Source organism: Vicugna pacos, chromosome 23 (genome assembly GCF_048564905.1).
Source record: "Vicugna pacos chromosome 23, VicPac4, whole genome shotgun sequence".
Taxonomy (NCBI): domain Eukaryota; kingdom Metazoa; phylum Chordata; class Mammalia; order Artiodactyla; family Camelidae; genus Vicugna; species Vicugna pacos.
Window position 1 is genome coordinate 15,830,791 of NC_133009.1, and position 17,592 is coordinate 15,848,382.

The 17,592-nt window shown below is 34.7% G+C and overlaps 2 protein-coding genes across 6 annotated transcripts in view; one reads left to right on the forward strand and one right to left on the reverse strand.

Moving 5' to 3' along the window:
• Positions 1–2,147, reverse strand: part of ODR4 (odr-4 GPCR localization factor homolog) — a 33,767-nt gene extending 31,620 nt beyond the window's left edge. For 2 of the 3 annotated variants that reach the window (XR_012063526.1, XM_015234771.3), the window contains exon 1: positions 1,837–2,147. The gene's annotated coding sequence lies outside the window, so the exon portion shown is untranslated. Of the gene's footprint in view, positions 1–1,826 lie in introns of all 3 variants that reach the window. The other variant, XM_015234770.3, reaches the window with a different exon arrangement.
• Positions 2,131–17,592, forward strand: part of TPR (translocated promoter region, nuclear basket protein) — a 52,576-nt gene continuing 37,114 nt past the window's right edge. For all 3 annotated transcript variants that reach the window (XM_015234772.3, XM_006198784.4, XM_015234773.3), the window contains exons 1-16: positions 2,131–2,253; positions 2,622–2,933; positions 4,402–4,506; positions 6,513–6,586; positions 7,138–7,234; positions 8,366–8,469; positions 8,807–8,971; positions 9,447–9,539; positions 9,976–10,056; positions 10,137–10,224; positions 10,972–11,112; positions 11,555–11,646; positions 11,906–12,103; positions 14,279–14,386; positions 16,096–16,322; positions 16,972–17,135. In XM_015234772.3, the coding sequence (XP_015090258.1) occupies positions 2,184–2,253; positions 2,622–2,933; positions 4,402–4,506; positions 6,513–6,586; positions 7,138–7,234; positions 8,366–8,469; positions 8,807–8,971; positions 9,447–9,539; positions 9,976–10,056; positions 10,137–10,224; positions 10,972–11,112; positions 11,555–11,646; positions 11,906–12,103; positions 14,279–14,386; positions 16,096–16,322; positions 16,972–17,135 (2,119 nt within the window). In that variant the 5' untranslated portion in view covers positions 2,131–2,183. The remainder of the gene's footprint in view (positions 2,254–2,621; positions 2,934–4,401; positions 4,507–6,512; positions 6,587–7,137; positions 7,235–8,365; positions 8,470–8,806; positions 8,972–9,446; positions 9,540–9,975; positions 10,057–10,136; positions 10,225–10,971; positions 11,113–11,554; positions 11,647–11,905; positions 12,104–14,278; positions 14,387–16,095; positions 16,323–16,971; positions 17,136–17,592) is intronic.

Genomic DNA, 17,592 nt, shown 5'->3' on the forward strand with positions numbered 1-17,592 from the left:
GTGGATGAGAATCAGTATACTTCCTTTACTGACTCATGCTCCTTTGATTTGAGTTTCTGTAGCTTAAAACCAAAGATATTGAATAAAAGAGCCAGGCAATAATAAATGATGATCTCAAGGAGTTCACATTAAGTGTGGGATACACGAATGTAAAGAGACGATTCCAAAAAGCTATAAAACAGACAGAGACTAAAGAAACACAGTTGCAGCATTTTGAATAGAGGTAATAGTCATTTAAGTCCTGCAAAAAATTCCACTCTTATTCAGTACAACAACAGCCAGGCAACTCTGGATGTGCTGGGGTGGTTTATCTGACACCAGTAAAGTAAACCACCAGTCACAATGATTTTACATGACCCTAAAACTAAAGCCCAGAGAATTGGTTCTAGTTTTAAATGGCCTAGTAGATGCTCTTTTTTTCAGAGCCTGTTCAATTTTGTCTCAAAATGCATTAACTTTCTTCCTAGCTCTTTTCTGACAACCATGCAAGTAAATTGGGTTTGCACAATTTTTTTTTTTGGCTAAGTCTAGAACTGCCTGTCTAAATCATTAATGTCTGTATAAAGTTTTGGCTTTCCACTTTTTACACCTAAGGTATGCTTTTCTGTATATTAAACTTTCCTCTACTTAATCATGCTGTTCTACTCCTTTTCCTTCTGCCCTAGATAATTCTTAATTCTTACAAGAAATAGCAGTGACAGTTACTCCAAGGTTATGATATGTAATTTCTGATCTTTTTTTCCAAGGGGTCACCTACTAGCCACGTTAATGTGTAAGAAACCGCAATAAGAGGATGAAAATCTTCGGGTTATGAAATCTGGTTGAATGTCAGATATTCTTTTTCTTTAGTGCTCCTTCAAAACTTAAGTGTAGCTAACCATACATTATAGAGGACAGTACTAAACATGTAAATCTTATCTTAAACAGTTCAAGGTTTTCCTGAAATGCTCTGTATCAGCAGAAGCTTTGCAACTTGTTCAAACACTGACTTGAGACAACTCAACTTTCCTGGACTCTGGCTTCCTAGTCTACAAAATAAAGAATTTGGATCAAAATAGGTCTGAAAACCTATCTAATTAAGGATTCTGTGAGTCCAAGTACAGAACATCTGCATTTTCCAAATGGTAAATCAATAAGGATAATATTGTACCGCACATACCAGCAACCTTAGATTAAGTGCTCATATAAAATATTTTAGGGGGAAAAATATCAACCTTAAGCCCCTTACTGATATTCTCAAAGGTCTGCTACTGTGGGAACTGCAGGGACGACGAAATTAGGAATCCTTTATTTTTCAATAAAGGATTTTAAAAATTATTTTCAAAGAGTAATCATACATGAAACAACCTATGGTTTCAGCTTAGAAGTCACAGAATTAGGATCTAGAAACAAGTAGTTCTGTTATTGCGGCAGGGTGAATAGTGGTTTCTAAGAATGTATTTAGAAGCTTCTGTTACACCAGTTTTTCAATTTTAACGATACACACGCAAGCCAACATTTTTTGCAACGTTATCTTAAAATATAAAAATAAAAGCAATACTCAAGCTCCTCTTGGTTTCTTAAAGTCCTCTTCCTCGAAAATGAATCCAGTTCCTTAAATTTCTGTTGAATCATGTTACCCACCCCTGCCACCAAAAAAAAAGCACCTAAATGAGTGTCATAACTGGACTTAAGTTGTACAGGAGTGTCCGTCCATATGTTTCCTACACCGTCCCTTTCTTTCCTCCTTGAAAAGGAAGCTCTCTGTGCCCGAGTGCACACAACTCACACACACCACAACTCACACACACACACACCCCCACCCCTCCACCCTCAGGCTGACTCACCTGTTCTCACCTGTTCTCAGAACGTGCACGCGTGGCAGACAAATCTGTCGAACCGCCAGTCCGCCTGAGGAGGTGGTTCAGGATGCAAGTACCAGCCTCCGGGACCAGACTCCAGACAGGTCTCAACTCCACAACCAATGAATTCATCAGAAAGCGACGGACTTCCCACACCTCACTTCCCACTCCAAACCCGGGGTCTCTGGAAGCAGGTGACGCAGATTGATGACGCGCGCGGGCTCCCTCCTTTCACCTCAGCGCCTCAGCCAAAGCGGCTGCGGTCGCCACCCCGCCCCCTTCCGGGCGCCATTGAGAGCGTGGCGGTAGCCCGGCGCCTGCCGTCCGGCCCTGCCGGGACCGATGCCCTCTAGCGGCTCAGTGTCTAGAAGCCGCCAAAGAGGACGACCCATGGCGTCCCGGAGCTTTGACGGTAAGGTCGTCCAGCTCTTCAGGGAGGAGCGTAGGTTGACGAGTACTATGTGGCGCCACCTCGCGGGCAGTGGTAGCGCAGCCGGATAGGAGAGCCGGGGGGCGGGGAGAAAGGAGGAAACGGAATGGGTGGTGCGGAATGGGGCTTCGCGAAAAGAGATTGAAAAACAAAAATACGTTTCCCAGAGGCCTGCGCGGCTTGAAGCGGGTGGAAAAGAGGGCCGGAAAGCGGTGTGCACGGCCGGGTCAGAGGCCGCCTCTGAACTCGGCTTCCCAGGGTGCACAGTTTCCGGCGGCTGCGCGCGCACTTCGACCGCGGGCGCTGCGGCGCTTCTGGGGCTGCAGCTAACGCAGGACTCGATTTCCCAGGGTCCCGCCGCGGGAGTCTCCGGCGGGCGGGCGCGCGCGAGACCCCGAGTGAGGTGGCAGAGGCGGCCGCCCAGGCTTCTGGGTCCTCTTCTTGGTCTTCGCTTTTCTTCTCCGTGTCTGCTCCGTCGGCCGCTGCCCCCGCGGTCCCCGGGCCGATCGACATGGCGGCTGTGTTGCAGCAAGTCCTGGAGCGCACGGAACTGAACAAGCTGCCTAAGACCGTCCAGAACAAACTTGAAAAGTTCCTCGCTGACCAGCAGTCCGAGATCGATGGCCTGAAGGGGCGGCACGAGAAATTTAAGGTGGAGAGCGGTAAGTGCGGCGCTCTTCCCGCCCTGGTCCCAGGGGGCCGGCCCCGGTGGCTGTGGCTGGTCTCCTCCCCGTGCAGCCTCGCACCGCCTGCGGCTTCACTGTAGCATCGCTTCCCTGGTTGCGTGGGCGCCGTAGGCTTTCTCTTAACCGCTCCTCTCACACAGTTTGATACGAAGGGGCCTCTTTGTTCGTTTATGAAGTCTGAATCCATATTGAGTTCCATTTTCTTTGTTATTAGGGTGGTCTCACTTAGGGGCACCTAACGTTGCCCGGCAAACAGGAATTGCGAAGATTTGGGTCTGTTTACCCCGGGCTAGGAGTCTGCGACTCTTGACTTTTCTGAGTCTAGGGTACAACGTCTGTATATTGCACATAAAACGACAGTAATTTCTGCTCTGTTTCCTAGTAGTCAGCATTCACAGGCCTTTGTCTAATTGATTACTTCCTGCACTTGTTCTGAATGTGTGTCGTTCAGATAATGAACTAGATGTTCACAAAAATGAGTAGGTCCATAAGACCGCGCTGGAAGCACAGTGAACGTGCAGTAAATGTTTACTGTATCAGACTTCTCTCTTAAAGTTGGAGTTTGTTAGAAAATATCTTAAGATCTGTTTACAAATACCGGTAATAGACCCTCAAATAAGAAAGTTTTTGACAATAGTGACTTGAACGTCCTTGAACAAAGATTAAGAGCATAGTAATTACCGTTAGTAGAATACAGTTTTTGGTGTGTGTCTTGGTTTACCTGTTGTTTGGAGGGATTGGCACTGGTTTTTGCTAAGTTGATTGAAATCTGAAAAAATTTTCACTTCAAAAAAATAAAGGTAATGATCAAGCAGAATTGATGTTGAAAATTAATTCTCGAATTCCAATTCTGAATATAGCACACTGCAGTCTATTCATTAATGTACACAATAAATATTGAGTGTCTTCTAAGTGCCCATACTTTGCTGAACAGTACACTATCAGTCGCTTCTCTTGGAAAGTTAACACACTTACTTTTAGATAGATTTAGTAATTTTATAGTTTCAGATATTTTATCTAGTTTAACACAAGCCTTTTTAAAGCAAAGCAGTTTTTAACCCAAATAATTTTTCTCCATTTAATAAATATGTATTTTTAGTTTGCTTTATGCTAAGAAATGTACTGATATATGGAGAAAATACTAAGAGAAGTAAGACATGTTGCCTGCCTTGAAGAAGTTGGTAATCTTGTTGATTAGACAGATAAATAGTTTGTTAAAACCCCTTCAGACCTGGTTTTTTTTTGTCATATACATCTAAGACAGTCGGAAATATTAAAGTCCTTTTCAGTGCTTGATCTATTTATCTTTACTTAAATACTCATATTTGGAGTGCAGTTCCAATACTATGTTCTAAATTTTAAAATCAAGGTTATTAAAAATAAGTAGCAATATTGACAGTGTGTGTACATGTTTGACTTTGTTTACCTCTCTGACTGTTTGCAGAACAGCAGTACTTTGAGATAGAGAAGAGGCTGTCCCACAGCCAGGAGAGACTTGTGAATGAAACCCGAGAGTGCCAAAGCTTGCGACTTGAGCTAGAGAAGCTCAGTAAGTATTTAATTATATCTTTCTAGTATTCTTGGAAGATTGAGGTCTTCAGATGTTCTTTGGCATGCTTCGGAAACATTTACTTACTGTATATGAAAATACTGATTGTCCTTGTTTTTGTTTATGGTAATATTTTGATTTTTCACTCAGTGGTAAAGACTTTCTAAGAATACAGAGCTTACTGGTCGGGAGGCATGGGTTCTAATTCCGACTGCTTACAAGTTTTTTTTTGACATATGTTAATCATAACTGATTATTTCTATAAAATGGCTAGAACCACATGTCCATCTACTTAACAACTGTACAGATCACATGAGGTATGTTTGAAAGCATTTTGGAAAGGCTAAAGTATCATGGAACTGAAAAAAATAATTAAAGAGCATGACTATTTTTATGTTGAAAAATTAAAGCCTATTAGTTCCATAATTGTAGTCTTGTTTTTAACTTACACTTTTTATAAATATTTATGCTTATCAGGAAGTAATTTCTTCTTTAAGGCCTAATTTCTGCAAAAGATGAGCAGCTAATTTTTTTCTTAACTAGTTTTCTTATATCATTAAGTCCTAGAAAAGTACACAGGATCTTAAAGATCCTGACATTTCTTGGGAAGATGATGTGTTTTACGTGTTTTGCTTACGACGGAAGAAATAAATGTTAGGAAGATCTTTATAGAGTAGGTGCATAGTATCTGTTATTAGGTGTAGCTGGATTTTAATTTGATTGAAAATGCAGAAAGCTAATAATCAAGTGAATGATTGAAACTTTAAATCTTTTTTAACTGCATCCATACCCATTAGCTATTTGAGTCAAAATTCTTTTCAGCTAATTTTGGCACGTCTCATTTTTAAGACATGTGGTATACCCACAATAGTGTGTATACATGTGTAATGAAGGTATTATTAAGTAGCTAATTCCAGTTCATCATCTGTACATAGTTTTATTTTGGTATAATAAAAAGGTCTGTGGAGCAGTGGTGCTAAAAAAATTTCAGGAAAATGACTGTGATCACAGCTTCTTTTATGAGATCTGGAAAAGGGAGAGTGAGAAGATCGGGAAAAACCTAGACAGACATCTAGTATGCCTTCCTGGGATGTACAGCTGTGTTTATATTTTTTTAGTTTGTTCTGTATCTGTGAGTTTGGAAAGCAGTAAATAGTATTAAAACAAAATAGAAAATTTAGACTAAGTTAGCAGGTCTTTTTAATAAGCCAGTTTAACTTGTTTGAAAGTAATAATAATGTATGTGCTCATTAAATTGTTAGCACATAATATAGATGTGCTTTATTTTTATTTTTTAATTTGGGGGGAGGTAATTAGATTTATTTATTTATTTTTAGATGAGGTACTGGAACTTGAACCTAGGACCTCGTGCATGCTAAACATGCACTCTACCACTTAAGCTATACCCTTCCTCCTATATGTGTTTTAGTAGATGAAAGTTTCAGAAACTATACTCTTCCTAATTATCAGCATGTGTTTAGAAGAGAAGCTGAACCGGGAGATAGCCCATTATGAGCAGAGATTGTGAGACTGAAAATTTAGAATCAAGTATAGCTCTCTTTATGATGATAAACCAGCAGAATTACAATTCTCCGTTACTGTGACTTACTCTGTATACATTTTATGTAGTTTAAATACTACTCCTGATTTTCTCCTCTTTTACTTAGTTTTTTTATCTGTAAATATAATTCACATTTTGATTGACTTAGAAAATGTCATTGAAAAATAAGGAAGTTGATAATGGCATATGCTATTTCCTATAAATATTGGCTAGAATGATCACAAATATGATTTTGGAGACAGGATAGTATATTTAAAAATTTGTACTAGAAATACAGTAAGTGTGGGATATACTCATGAATTTGGAATGCAGTGTTGTCCAACTCAGCCTTTCAGAAACTCAGCTTCTTTATTTCAAAATGTATCTATGAATGGCAGTTGAATAAAAACTATTATTGCAAGTTTTGAGTTTCTGTGTGTATGTTCATAAAATTCCTTTTATCCAGACAGTCAGCTGAAGGCACTAACTGAGAAAAATAAAGAACTTGAAGTTGCTCAGGATCGCAATATTGCCATTCAGGTAAAAGTTATTCCTCTGAATAAAGCTAATTATGAACATGCTAATTGTGAAGTTTTTTATTACGATTGTGCTTATCACTTATTTAGTCAATGGGAAGGTGAAACATGTTCAGTTAGGAGAAGCTACTAACAAAAATGTATAGATATAAATTTCTTCAATAGGATCTTTATGTGTTTCATTGGTTGATTGGGTATTCCTTTTACTCCTTAGAATATGTATTTGTATTTGATATTTAAAAAAACACTTGCTTTTAGCACTGTAGCTATTATAAGTCGTGATTTAAAAAAAAAACTGCATTGTGAGTAAAATGCCATAGAACTTTAAGTAGACATTCATAACATCCACCCCTTACTAACTTTCCATTTTCTATATTTATTTATTTATTCTATATTTATATTATTTGTTTTATATATTTAATTATTTATCCTATATTATATATTGATCTACTTATTCTTTATTTATTTATATATATTGATATATAGCTTCTATATTGATTAGTCAACTTAATTTTTCTTATTTAAATGTATTGTGCTTACTCCTTTATATGACAGAGCCAGTTTACAAGGGCAAAGGAAGAATTAGAAGCTGAGAAAAGAGACTTAATTAGAACCAATGAGAGACTGTCTCAAGAACTTGAATATTTAACAGGTATGAAGAAGTGCCTTAGCCTCTAACTTCACTCTTTTCTTTCTCTTCTGGTAGTACTAAGATTTAATCCCCAGTCCATTGCTGTCGACTGGTGTTTCTTTGTCATAGCTCAGAATACAGTTCGAGTAATATTTTGTTTCTCCTACTCGTTTATCTTTAGATCATCAGCAAAGATCTTAAAATGTGTCTAGACAAGTACACAAATGAAAAACAACTCAGAAAGAATTTGAACTAAGGTTTACATGCAGAGATACTTCATTACAATGTTATTTGTAATATCAAGTTGAAAATAGTTTAAGTGTTCAGCTGTAGAAGCTGAACTCCTTTGCTTTATACAGATACCTTGCTGGTATAAGCTGTCCACGAGCATTCAATATAAGGACCTAAAAGGAGAACGCATATTTAAAAGAATAGGCTGAAGGAGTAAGAAACAAGAATATAAGATATTTAAACATAGGATATTGTGTGTTATACAGTTGATGTGTTAAACAGAATGTGACTCTTAAGCAGTTTAATGGTACCAGGTTTGCTGGTTCCTTTTTATAAGATTTTTGTGAATTTTTATTTCTACTGAAGGAAGAGTTTTCAAGTATTTGTTACTATGCAGTAACATTCAGTTGGGTAACTATACTTTTCTAGTCTCAGAAAAAAGTTACTTCAAAGTATTTGTTAATGGTGTTGATCAACTAGGGGGTAGGTAGAATTAAGTTTTTTCATAAAAACTTTGATGTAAGAATATAAAAAAATTGAGCGTGTGTATCGTGGTTGTTTTGAGTATAAAGTTTTGATATGTATTACTGCTTTTTAACTTAACAAATGGCTAATTTGTGAAATTATAATAGACCTTTGGGTAATGTCAGGAAAATTAATGTTAATGTTATATATTTAGCTTTAGATACTGCATTTAAAAGAAGATAACCAAATGTATATTTTAGTTGAATGCAAGGAGTTGGCTTCTTTATCATCTACTTATTAAAATTTAATTTATTACTAACTGTGGCAGAATCAAGTTAAAATGGAGTTGAAAGCTACTTACTTTGTATTAAATGTTTGTAGTCCTAGAGATGCCTTTTTGATGTTTGGTTCCTCTGAGCATTAATAGTCATTATTTTCCAATTCTGACATTTCTAGAGGATGTTAAACGTCTAAATGAAAAACTTAAAGAAAGCAATGCAACAAAGGGTGAGCTTCAGTTAAAACTGGATGAACTTCAAGCTTCTGATGTTTCTGTTAAGGTGAGAAACAATTTCTAATGCACAAAGTACAATGTTTGCTTCAACTCACCTAAATTAAATTTTAAATATAGGCAAGTTATCTATAAAGTAATTAAAAGCTGCATTTTTTTAACATCAAGGAATTAAGTATTAAGACAATTTTAATTGAACTATTTTGCTTATGTAATTGTTTCATATAATTCTTATCTCATTCTGTTTTCTGTTAAGAATCTATGCAAATACTTACTTCTGATGTAAAATAAAATTCTCCTTATGACCCTTAGCTACACACAAAATCTTTTGAATAGCAATATATATCCTTAACTATATGCTACATTTTTTTCTTGGATTTCTTTAGTATCGAGAAAAACGCTTGGAACAAGAAAAGGAATTGTTACATAATCAGAATACATGGCTGAATACAGAGTTGAAAACCAAAACTGATGAACTTCTGGCTCTTGGCAGAGAAAAAGGAAATGAAATTCTGGAGCTTAAATGTAATCTTGAAAACAAAAAAGAGGAGGTAAGTTAGTAAAATTGTGTCTTCCTGTTGGTTGCAACGTATATCTGTGTGCCAACTTATAAAAATTCAGTCAGTGGAGTACCAGATTAAGTATATTTTAAGATTAGGGGTCACATATGGAGGACCTTAACTCAAAACATTTGGCCAAGGAAATTAACCAATTGTGTTTAAATAAAGAACTTAAGAAATTTTTTGGTGAATTTTTATACTATATAATAACTTATGGTGTATCTTTTGTAAGATGCATGTTTAAGAAGTGATGGTAAGTTTTTGTGAGCTAAATCCAAACCCATTATTCTATGAGCTGTTAGTTTTTGTTTTCTTAAACATTCATATTTTATGTAAAATGCTTTTTTGGGTGTGGAGGATTATTTAGCTTTTATTTGGCAGCTAAACTTTATATCAGATTAATTACAGTTAATTTCAGTTAATTTAACATTCTCTCGCCCACCCAACTCTACTTTTTTGTTTCTAGGTTTCTAGAATGGAAGAACAGATGAATGGCTTAAAAACATCAAATGAGAATCTTCAAAAGCATGTAGAAGATTTGTTGACCAAACTGAAAGAGGTGTAGTTCACCAGTTTAAAATGTCTCTTTTACAAAAATATTATAACACTTACAAAACTTAATTTGTAAAATGATTTTATGTTATTAACTGTTCCTCGCACCATAAAATGGCCAGGACATTTTTATATGATGTAGCTAGGCTAAAATCACTAGAATCAGAAATGGTAATTATACGCTTACATCCAAAGTACTGTCTAAAAAATGAGTATGGTTAATTTTAATGACATTTAAGTGTTCTATTTCAAGATAAAAATATCATTAATATTTTATCCTTAAGGTAATTCATTTCTATTGTGACAACTGATTTTAATTTTAGTGTTTTAATCTTCATCTCTGTACAAAACTGCATTTTTTTATCGTGGCATTTGGTAAGCATTCTAAATTCTTAAAATGAGACTGTTGTAATTGTTCTTTTGGGTTTTTTTGTTTTTTGCAGGCCAAGGAACAGCAGGCCAGTATGGAAGAGAAATTCCACAATGAATTAAATGCTCACATAAAACTCTCTAACCTATACAAGGTAAATACTCAACCATACATTTTACTGTCCTGATGTTGTATTATTGGATGTTGGGTAACTTTTTTAGGATTAAATTTTAGAGTGCTGCTGATGACTCAGAGGCAAAGAGCAATGAACTGACCCGAGCAGTGGATGAATTACACAAACTTCTGAAGGAAGCTGGAGAAGGTAAGACTTTTTAATTATGGGAGGATTATTTTCTTTTTAGATAGAAGGTACTTCTTTCTTTAACTTTGTGTAGATTTTTTAATTTAGAGATCAGATTAACTTTATAAGGGACAAAATTTGATATAGAAGAAAGATCCTTAGATCAAGAATTTTAAAATTATAGTTTCAGCAAATAGTATATTTGAAACTATAGATAGCTAATGTTTTTCTTTTTCTTTCATTTAATAACTTTATGTATATTCTGATTTCTAATAGGAAGTTTTTCTTCCATTTTTGAAACATTTACTTTGATAAATACATAGGAGTTTATAGTTTGGGTACTCTCAATGAATAAGCCTTACTTTGTAAGTTATAAACAGTGTATTTTGAAGTCTTTGGTATTCTTACATTCTTGCTTTTTTAATGTAAGTTATTTATATATGATCTTTTCTAGTCATTTCCTGTGTTCTAGACTAAAGGTCAGATTAAAACCAAAGAGATACCTAGAGCCCCTTTTTTTACAGTTTGAGTTCTCTATTTTCTCCATATATAAGAGGCATCAAAAGGAGAAATAGAGTCACCAGGCGAGGACGCTTAAGAATTATAAGTAGAGCACGAGCTTCCAGTGAGTAGTAACTATCAACCACAGCCTCTCTAGAATTTAATATTGTCTGCTGAAGGGAAAAACAATGACTATTCTGTTACATTTTATAAGCGCAAAGATTTTAATTTTGCATTTGGATATTCTGTCTTTAAAAATGTTTTTAGCCAACAAAGCAATACAAGATCATCTTCTAGAGGTAGAGGAATCTAAAGATCAAATGGAAAAGGAACTGGTTGAGAAAATAGGGAAATTGGAGAAGGAATTAGAGAATGCAAATGACCTGCTTTCTGCCACCAAACGTAAAGGTATGGATCAATAGATGCATGTTAATGACTTGAAATACTAGAACTTCCCTATGTATTTCTCACTTACCTTCACTAATAGTATTTCTCTGTCATGTTGGGATGTAAGAAATTCATTAAGTTGTAGCATTCGAATTTCTTAATTCGGTGTTACTCTATCTGTATCTTTGTACAGATACAGTACAAATCTTGTAGTACTTTTATCAGATATAAGTACCATTTTATCAGATGTAATTGTGTCAATTTTTAGAGTAGTTTTAACTAAAATTACTGCATGATTTTTAGAATCAAGTTGTTACATGACCATTTGGTATCATATGTTAAGCTCTTCATGGGAATTTTATGCTTAATGTACAGTGGGTGTTACTTTTTACTTGTAAAAAATATTAGTGGCTTTAATTTGAAATTTTACAAAAATATACTAGATTTCTATGTGTTGGCACAGGGGCCATATTGTCTGAGGAAGAGCTTGCAGCCATGTCTCCTACTGCAGCAGCTGTGGCGAAGATAGTGAAACCTGGCATGAAGTTAACTGAGGTAAGAATGGTTTTAAATCCTGTTATTTTCCCTCAGCAGAAGTGTTCGGATCTTTCTGAAACTTAATCTCTGGAAAAATTATTCTTAAAATTATCTCATGATCAGTGGATCATTCTATGAAAGGCTTTCTTCGTTCCTAGTTCTGTGTAACAGTTAGTAAACATTTCCATCTTGTGTAATTGTTAATGAGTGTTTATAATGAAGCTAAATAGACTATATATTTCTGTATGCTTGATTTAAAATGACCCTTTTCTTTCAGCTGTACAATGCTTATATGGAAACTCAGGATCAGTTGCTCTTGGAGAAACTAGAGAACAAAAGAATCAATAAGTATCTAGATGAAATAGTGAAAGAAGTTGAAGCCAAAGCACCAATTTTGAAACGCCAGCGCGAGGAGTATGAACGTGCACAGAAAGCTGTGGCAAGTTTATCTGTTAAGCTTGAACAAGCTATGAAGGTTGGTTCCATTTCTAAATCTTAACTGTAGAAAAAAATACATAAGAGAAATGATTTACTAGATAGTTCTTTCTTAGAATTAAAATATTTGAGCCAAAAAAGACTAACTGCTTTTTCAGTAAGAGGGTAGTTAAACATTTTAAAACTTGTCATCTTGTTATTACATTATTAATATCTATAATTGCAAAATACTTTACCTTTATTTAGCTAAAATTATGAAAGCCTTTTACATTCTTTAAGACATTTGGAATGCTTTCTAATAGGGTTCTCTAGTGGATGATAAATAGTCGAATCTCCTTGGACTACTCTTCAAATTAAAATAACAGTCTTTCCTTGTAACAGAACTCTTCTAAATTTAGCATAGTCATTCTTTGTCAGGCAGTTCTGATATTCTGTCTAGAAATGATAATATTGTTTGACTGTTGAAAAGAACTCCTTTTTTAGATAACATTTCATAGTTTGCCAAGTTTTTCTATACTTTATTTTATTACTTTTCCTTTGCATATTAGAAATACCAAGGAAGTTGTAAGTATTCTTTACCTCTTCAGATTCCTTTTTAATAATGATTTTTAAAGAGTATTTATATGTTGATAATGTTTTTAGGATACAATTACTAATATTACTGAGAAATCTTCAAGATCTATTAAACAAGTTTTTATTGAGGAAATTGAGTTACATCAATTTATATCTGTTCTAAACTAATTTCTTTTGCTTTCTTTTTTTCTCTTTTTTTAGAGAGTAGTATAAATAAATTTTATCCTTAATTCAAACAAACTGTTATTTCTGTTGCTATTATAAATTAGATGTCAGTTTACGTCAGGATGTAATACATCTAATGGTCTCTTTCTCCTGAATCATGTGAAGTCTAGCAGTCTTGCCTTGACAGAAAATTGGGTTTTAGACACACTCGTACCCCTCTGGTGTGGTTTGAAAAGAGAGCCCTTGGATCTAATTAGATCTTGAGTTTCTCACTGTTAAAGAGTGAGCATTTTACCTGGAACTTATTGTCTGAAGGGGATAGTTAAGGTAGAGGGGCTTAAGAATCAAATAATGGTAGCCGTTCGTTGTGGGAAAAACCTATTTGTTAATTCTTCATTAATATACAGGTACAGTGATAAAAACTCTTCACATACTTTTTTCATAACTGCCAAAGAATTTAATGATAATTTCTGTATCTTTTTTAGTAGCTGAATCTTGTGTCCATAACATGGATTATGTCCAGTCTACAGTCTGTGAGACTAATTTATTACATTCTCAGAGTTTTATAACCAAATTACTTCCTTCCTTGGCATCTTAATTGATCCCAGTTTGAACTCAGTAGATTTGTGTCATTGCCATCTTTCATGAATACTTACCTGCTTCATTTTGTCACATACTTGTTCCAATGAAATTGGTTTATGCATATATCCTGAGGGAATTACGCTCAGAAGTACTTGAAACACCAGGATAAATATGAGCCATCTTTCACTCAAATAGTATTTAAAACATTGTTATGTCAAAGCAATACATCAAGAAGCAAAATTTGTATGAATTGGAGATAAAACAAATTTCAAACATATTTTGTGTTTCTATCAAGATCCTTAAACTGTGCCCTGAACCCCTAATGTTATTGTGATGCAAAACTTTGTAAAGCTCTGCAGTATGCTGTAATTTCTTTTCTTTTTAACAGCCTTGTGACATTGGCTGCTGCTTCTTTAGAATTAACACCTGATGCATTTTTTATAAAACCAAGTCTTTCATACATTATACCTGACATTTTTTACTTTGGACATTTATTTCTAGATAATCAGTGTAATAATGATCATCATTGTAATACAGTCGTTTGTTTTCGTCTTAGTAACAAAGCATTTTGAGAATTTTTGCTGACATCATTTGATAATACACTGAGTTTGGTGGGGCTGTAGTAATTCACAGTTAATTTGAAGACAAGTGGCAGATTCCCCATTGTTGTCATACAGTGATGAGCATTATAATGATAAGCAATACTTGAGATATTAAGAAATATATGTGTATATATTTTTAAAGAATTTCTCTTTAAAGGCTACTATATTATGTAGAATATTTTTCATTTTTTACTATGGCATTTAAGCACTGTATTTTTGTTACTTGTATCATTGCTATCTGTATAGCTCTTAGAAGGAAATACAGAATTTTCACTTGAATTTACGTTTTAAAGGAGATTCAGCGATTGCAGGAGGACACAGATAAAGCCAACAAACATTCCTCTGTGCTTGAAAGAGACAATCAAAGAATGGAAATACAAATAAAAGATCTTTCACAACAGGTTAGAATTTTTTGTGTTTTTTTTCCTTAATTTTATTTTTCCCCAAACTGACTGCCTAAATAATGTTTGAATCTGTTTGCAGGTATCTAAGATAGAACTAGCACATAGGAAATTCTCATTGACTAAGAAAACTACTGTAGCAGAATTGCAGCCTAGTCATTGTTTTTTCATAGATCCTCCCTTTTTTCTTTTAAGTGTTTGATAAATTTTCGATTTGTAGGTATTGATTATAATAAATGAAATAATTCAAAGATAAATAAAAATTTTCTCCCTCCTGCCCAAGTCCCAGAGTGTAACCAGTGTTAACAGACTGGTGTGTATTCTTTCACGTCTTAACTGTGCAGACACACATGTGCGTTTATAAGCATATGTAAGCATTCTTTAGTTCTACTGAATTAAAATTATGCATTTTACATATGCATTACTCTACCACTTTTTTTAAACTTTTTTTTATTGAGTTATAGTCATTTTACAATGTTGTGTCAAATTCCAGTGTAGAGCACAATTTTTCAGTTATACATGAACATATATATATTCATTGTCACTTTTTTTTTTCACTGTGAGCTACAAGATCTTGTATATATTTCCCTGTGCTATACAGTGTAATCTTGTTTATCTATTCTACATATGCCTGTCTGTATCTACAAATTTTGAACTCTCAGCCTGTCCCTTCCCATCCCCTTCTCCCTTGGCAACCACAAGTTTGTATTCTATGTCTATGAGTATGTTTCTGTTTTGTGTTTATGTTCTTTTTTTAGATTCCACATATGAGCGATCTCATATGGTGTTTTTCTTTCTTTTTCTGGCTTACTTCACTTAGAATAACATTCTCCAGGAACATCCATGTTACTGCAAATGGTGTTATGTTGTCAGTTTTAATGGCTAAATAGTATTCCATTGTATAAATATACCACAGCTTCTTTATCCAGTCATCTGTTGATGGACATTTAGGCTGTTTCCATGTCTTGGCTATTGTAAATAGTGCTGCTATGAACATTGGGGTGCAGGTGTCTTTGAAGTAAGGTTCCTTCTGGATATATGCCCAGGAGCTGGATTACTGGGTCGTATGGTAAGCCTATTCCTAGTCTTGTGAGGAATCTCCATACTGTTTTCCACAGTGGCTGCACCAAACTGCATTCCCACCAGCAGTGTAGGACTGTACCACTTTTTTTTGTTTTGTTTTGTCTTTACCTGAACATGTCTGAAAATGTAGATCTATTTGGTTATCTGTTTTATCTGAATTTTTGTGGTTGGGTATATTCATATACACACAAACATAGATAAATATTTCTCATGAATGAAATTAACATCTGTGTTCCATGCTCTCCTTCTGCCCCACCATAAAATACATAAGCAAGCAAGTGCAGCCGTACACACATATACAATGTATATATATTTCTGTGTGTTTTATTTTGTCATTCTTTTATAAAAATGGAGGCATGCTTCTGGAATTGTAATTTGGCTGCTTTTTAAAAAATAACAGTCTTTATTCCATACTTTTATAGAAATGAAAATTTATTTCCATTAAAGTTTTCTTTTTTTTAGGTTTTAATATTTAAAATGATAAGCTTGATGTTTTTCAAGATGTTAATACTAAGTTAGTGGTGTTCATAAAGTAACGTTATCACTTGGAAATTTTCGTTTTCTCCTAAACATTTACAGAATCAAAGCCAACACTATTTGATAACATATTAAAACTCCTTTTTTAGATCAGAGTGCTTCTGATGGAACTTGAAGAGGCAAGGGGTAACCATGTAATCCGTGATGAGGAAGTAAGCTCTGCTGATATAAGTAGTTCATCTGAAGTAATATCACAGCATCTAGTATCTTACAGAAACATTGAAGAGCTTCAGCAGCAAAATCAACGTCTCTTAGTGGCTCTTAGGGAACTTGGGGAAACCAAAGAAAGAGAAGAACAAGAAACAACTTCATCCAAGTAAGTGATTACTGTTTGGTCGACAGACATTTATTGAAAACTTACTATGTGCTCCTAACAGTGCTGGGATACTGGGAATATAGTGATTTAGGAGGGAAAAAATGAACAGCAATACCAAAAAAAAAATTTCTACTCTCAGGGACCTCAGTTTATGGATGAGATTGATAATAAAATTGATAAGTAGATAATTTCAGTTCAGTGTAATTAGTGTTGCAGTAGATAAAAGCCTATCTGGGAGCATAGAATCCTATCTGGGAGATCCAGCCTAGATTTTAGGGAACAGGCTTTGTAGATAAAATATTTAGAAATTACTCAAGCAGAGTAAAGAATCTTTTTGAAAAATGTTTTTGGTGCTAGAGGAGGAGGAATGGCTCTAAAAGCATGAAGACTGGAGTTTGGACTCAGTGGAATTGGTTTAATTTTTGCAAACAAATTTTTCAGATGACATTAGTGAGTACCTGAGTCCTGTATGGTGGGGATTTTAAAAGTGGTTCTTAAAATATCAGAGAAGAAGAAAGAAAGGATAGGAGAGATGAAAATTCTGTGCTTAGTAATAGACAATATAAAGCTCAGTCAATTTGTGGTAGAAGTTATAACTGCCATTCAGTCTTACTCCTGTGTAATAATAGACTGATTTCTTTTCCTGCAGAATCACTGAGCTTCAGGTCAAACTTGAGAACGCCCTCACTGAATTGGAACAACTCCGTGAATCACGACAGCATCAAATGCAGCTTGTTGATTCCATAGTTCGTCAGCGTGATATGTACCGTATTTTGTTGTCACAGACAACTGGAATTGACATTCCTTTACAAGGTAGGTTTTTATATGTTATCTTAAAAGTTTCCAAGTATTTTTGGGAAATATTTCTGAAATGTATATTAGGGAATGGGTTTTACAACGTAAGTATTATCTACTCTAATGATGATAACTTCAAATTTGACTTCCATATATGAGTGATCATAACATGTCATCAGTTCTAAAACACACCATTATTTTAGGTAAGAAAAATGCTAATCATTGTTGCAAAGTGTGCATCTGAGAGTCAATGAATTACAGTGTTTATTTTGGTTATGTCTTGTTTTAACATTTAATCTGCAAATATTGTCTCTACCTAATCGGAAGTCGTAAATTATCTTAATATGTTGTTTAGTAGATTATTTGTTTCATAATCTCTATAATCTTATGATTTCATTGAAATAAGTCTAGCTTGTTGACTTTTGGTAATGATGTTTTTGCAAAATAATTTTATATCATTCTTTTTACATTTCTG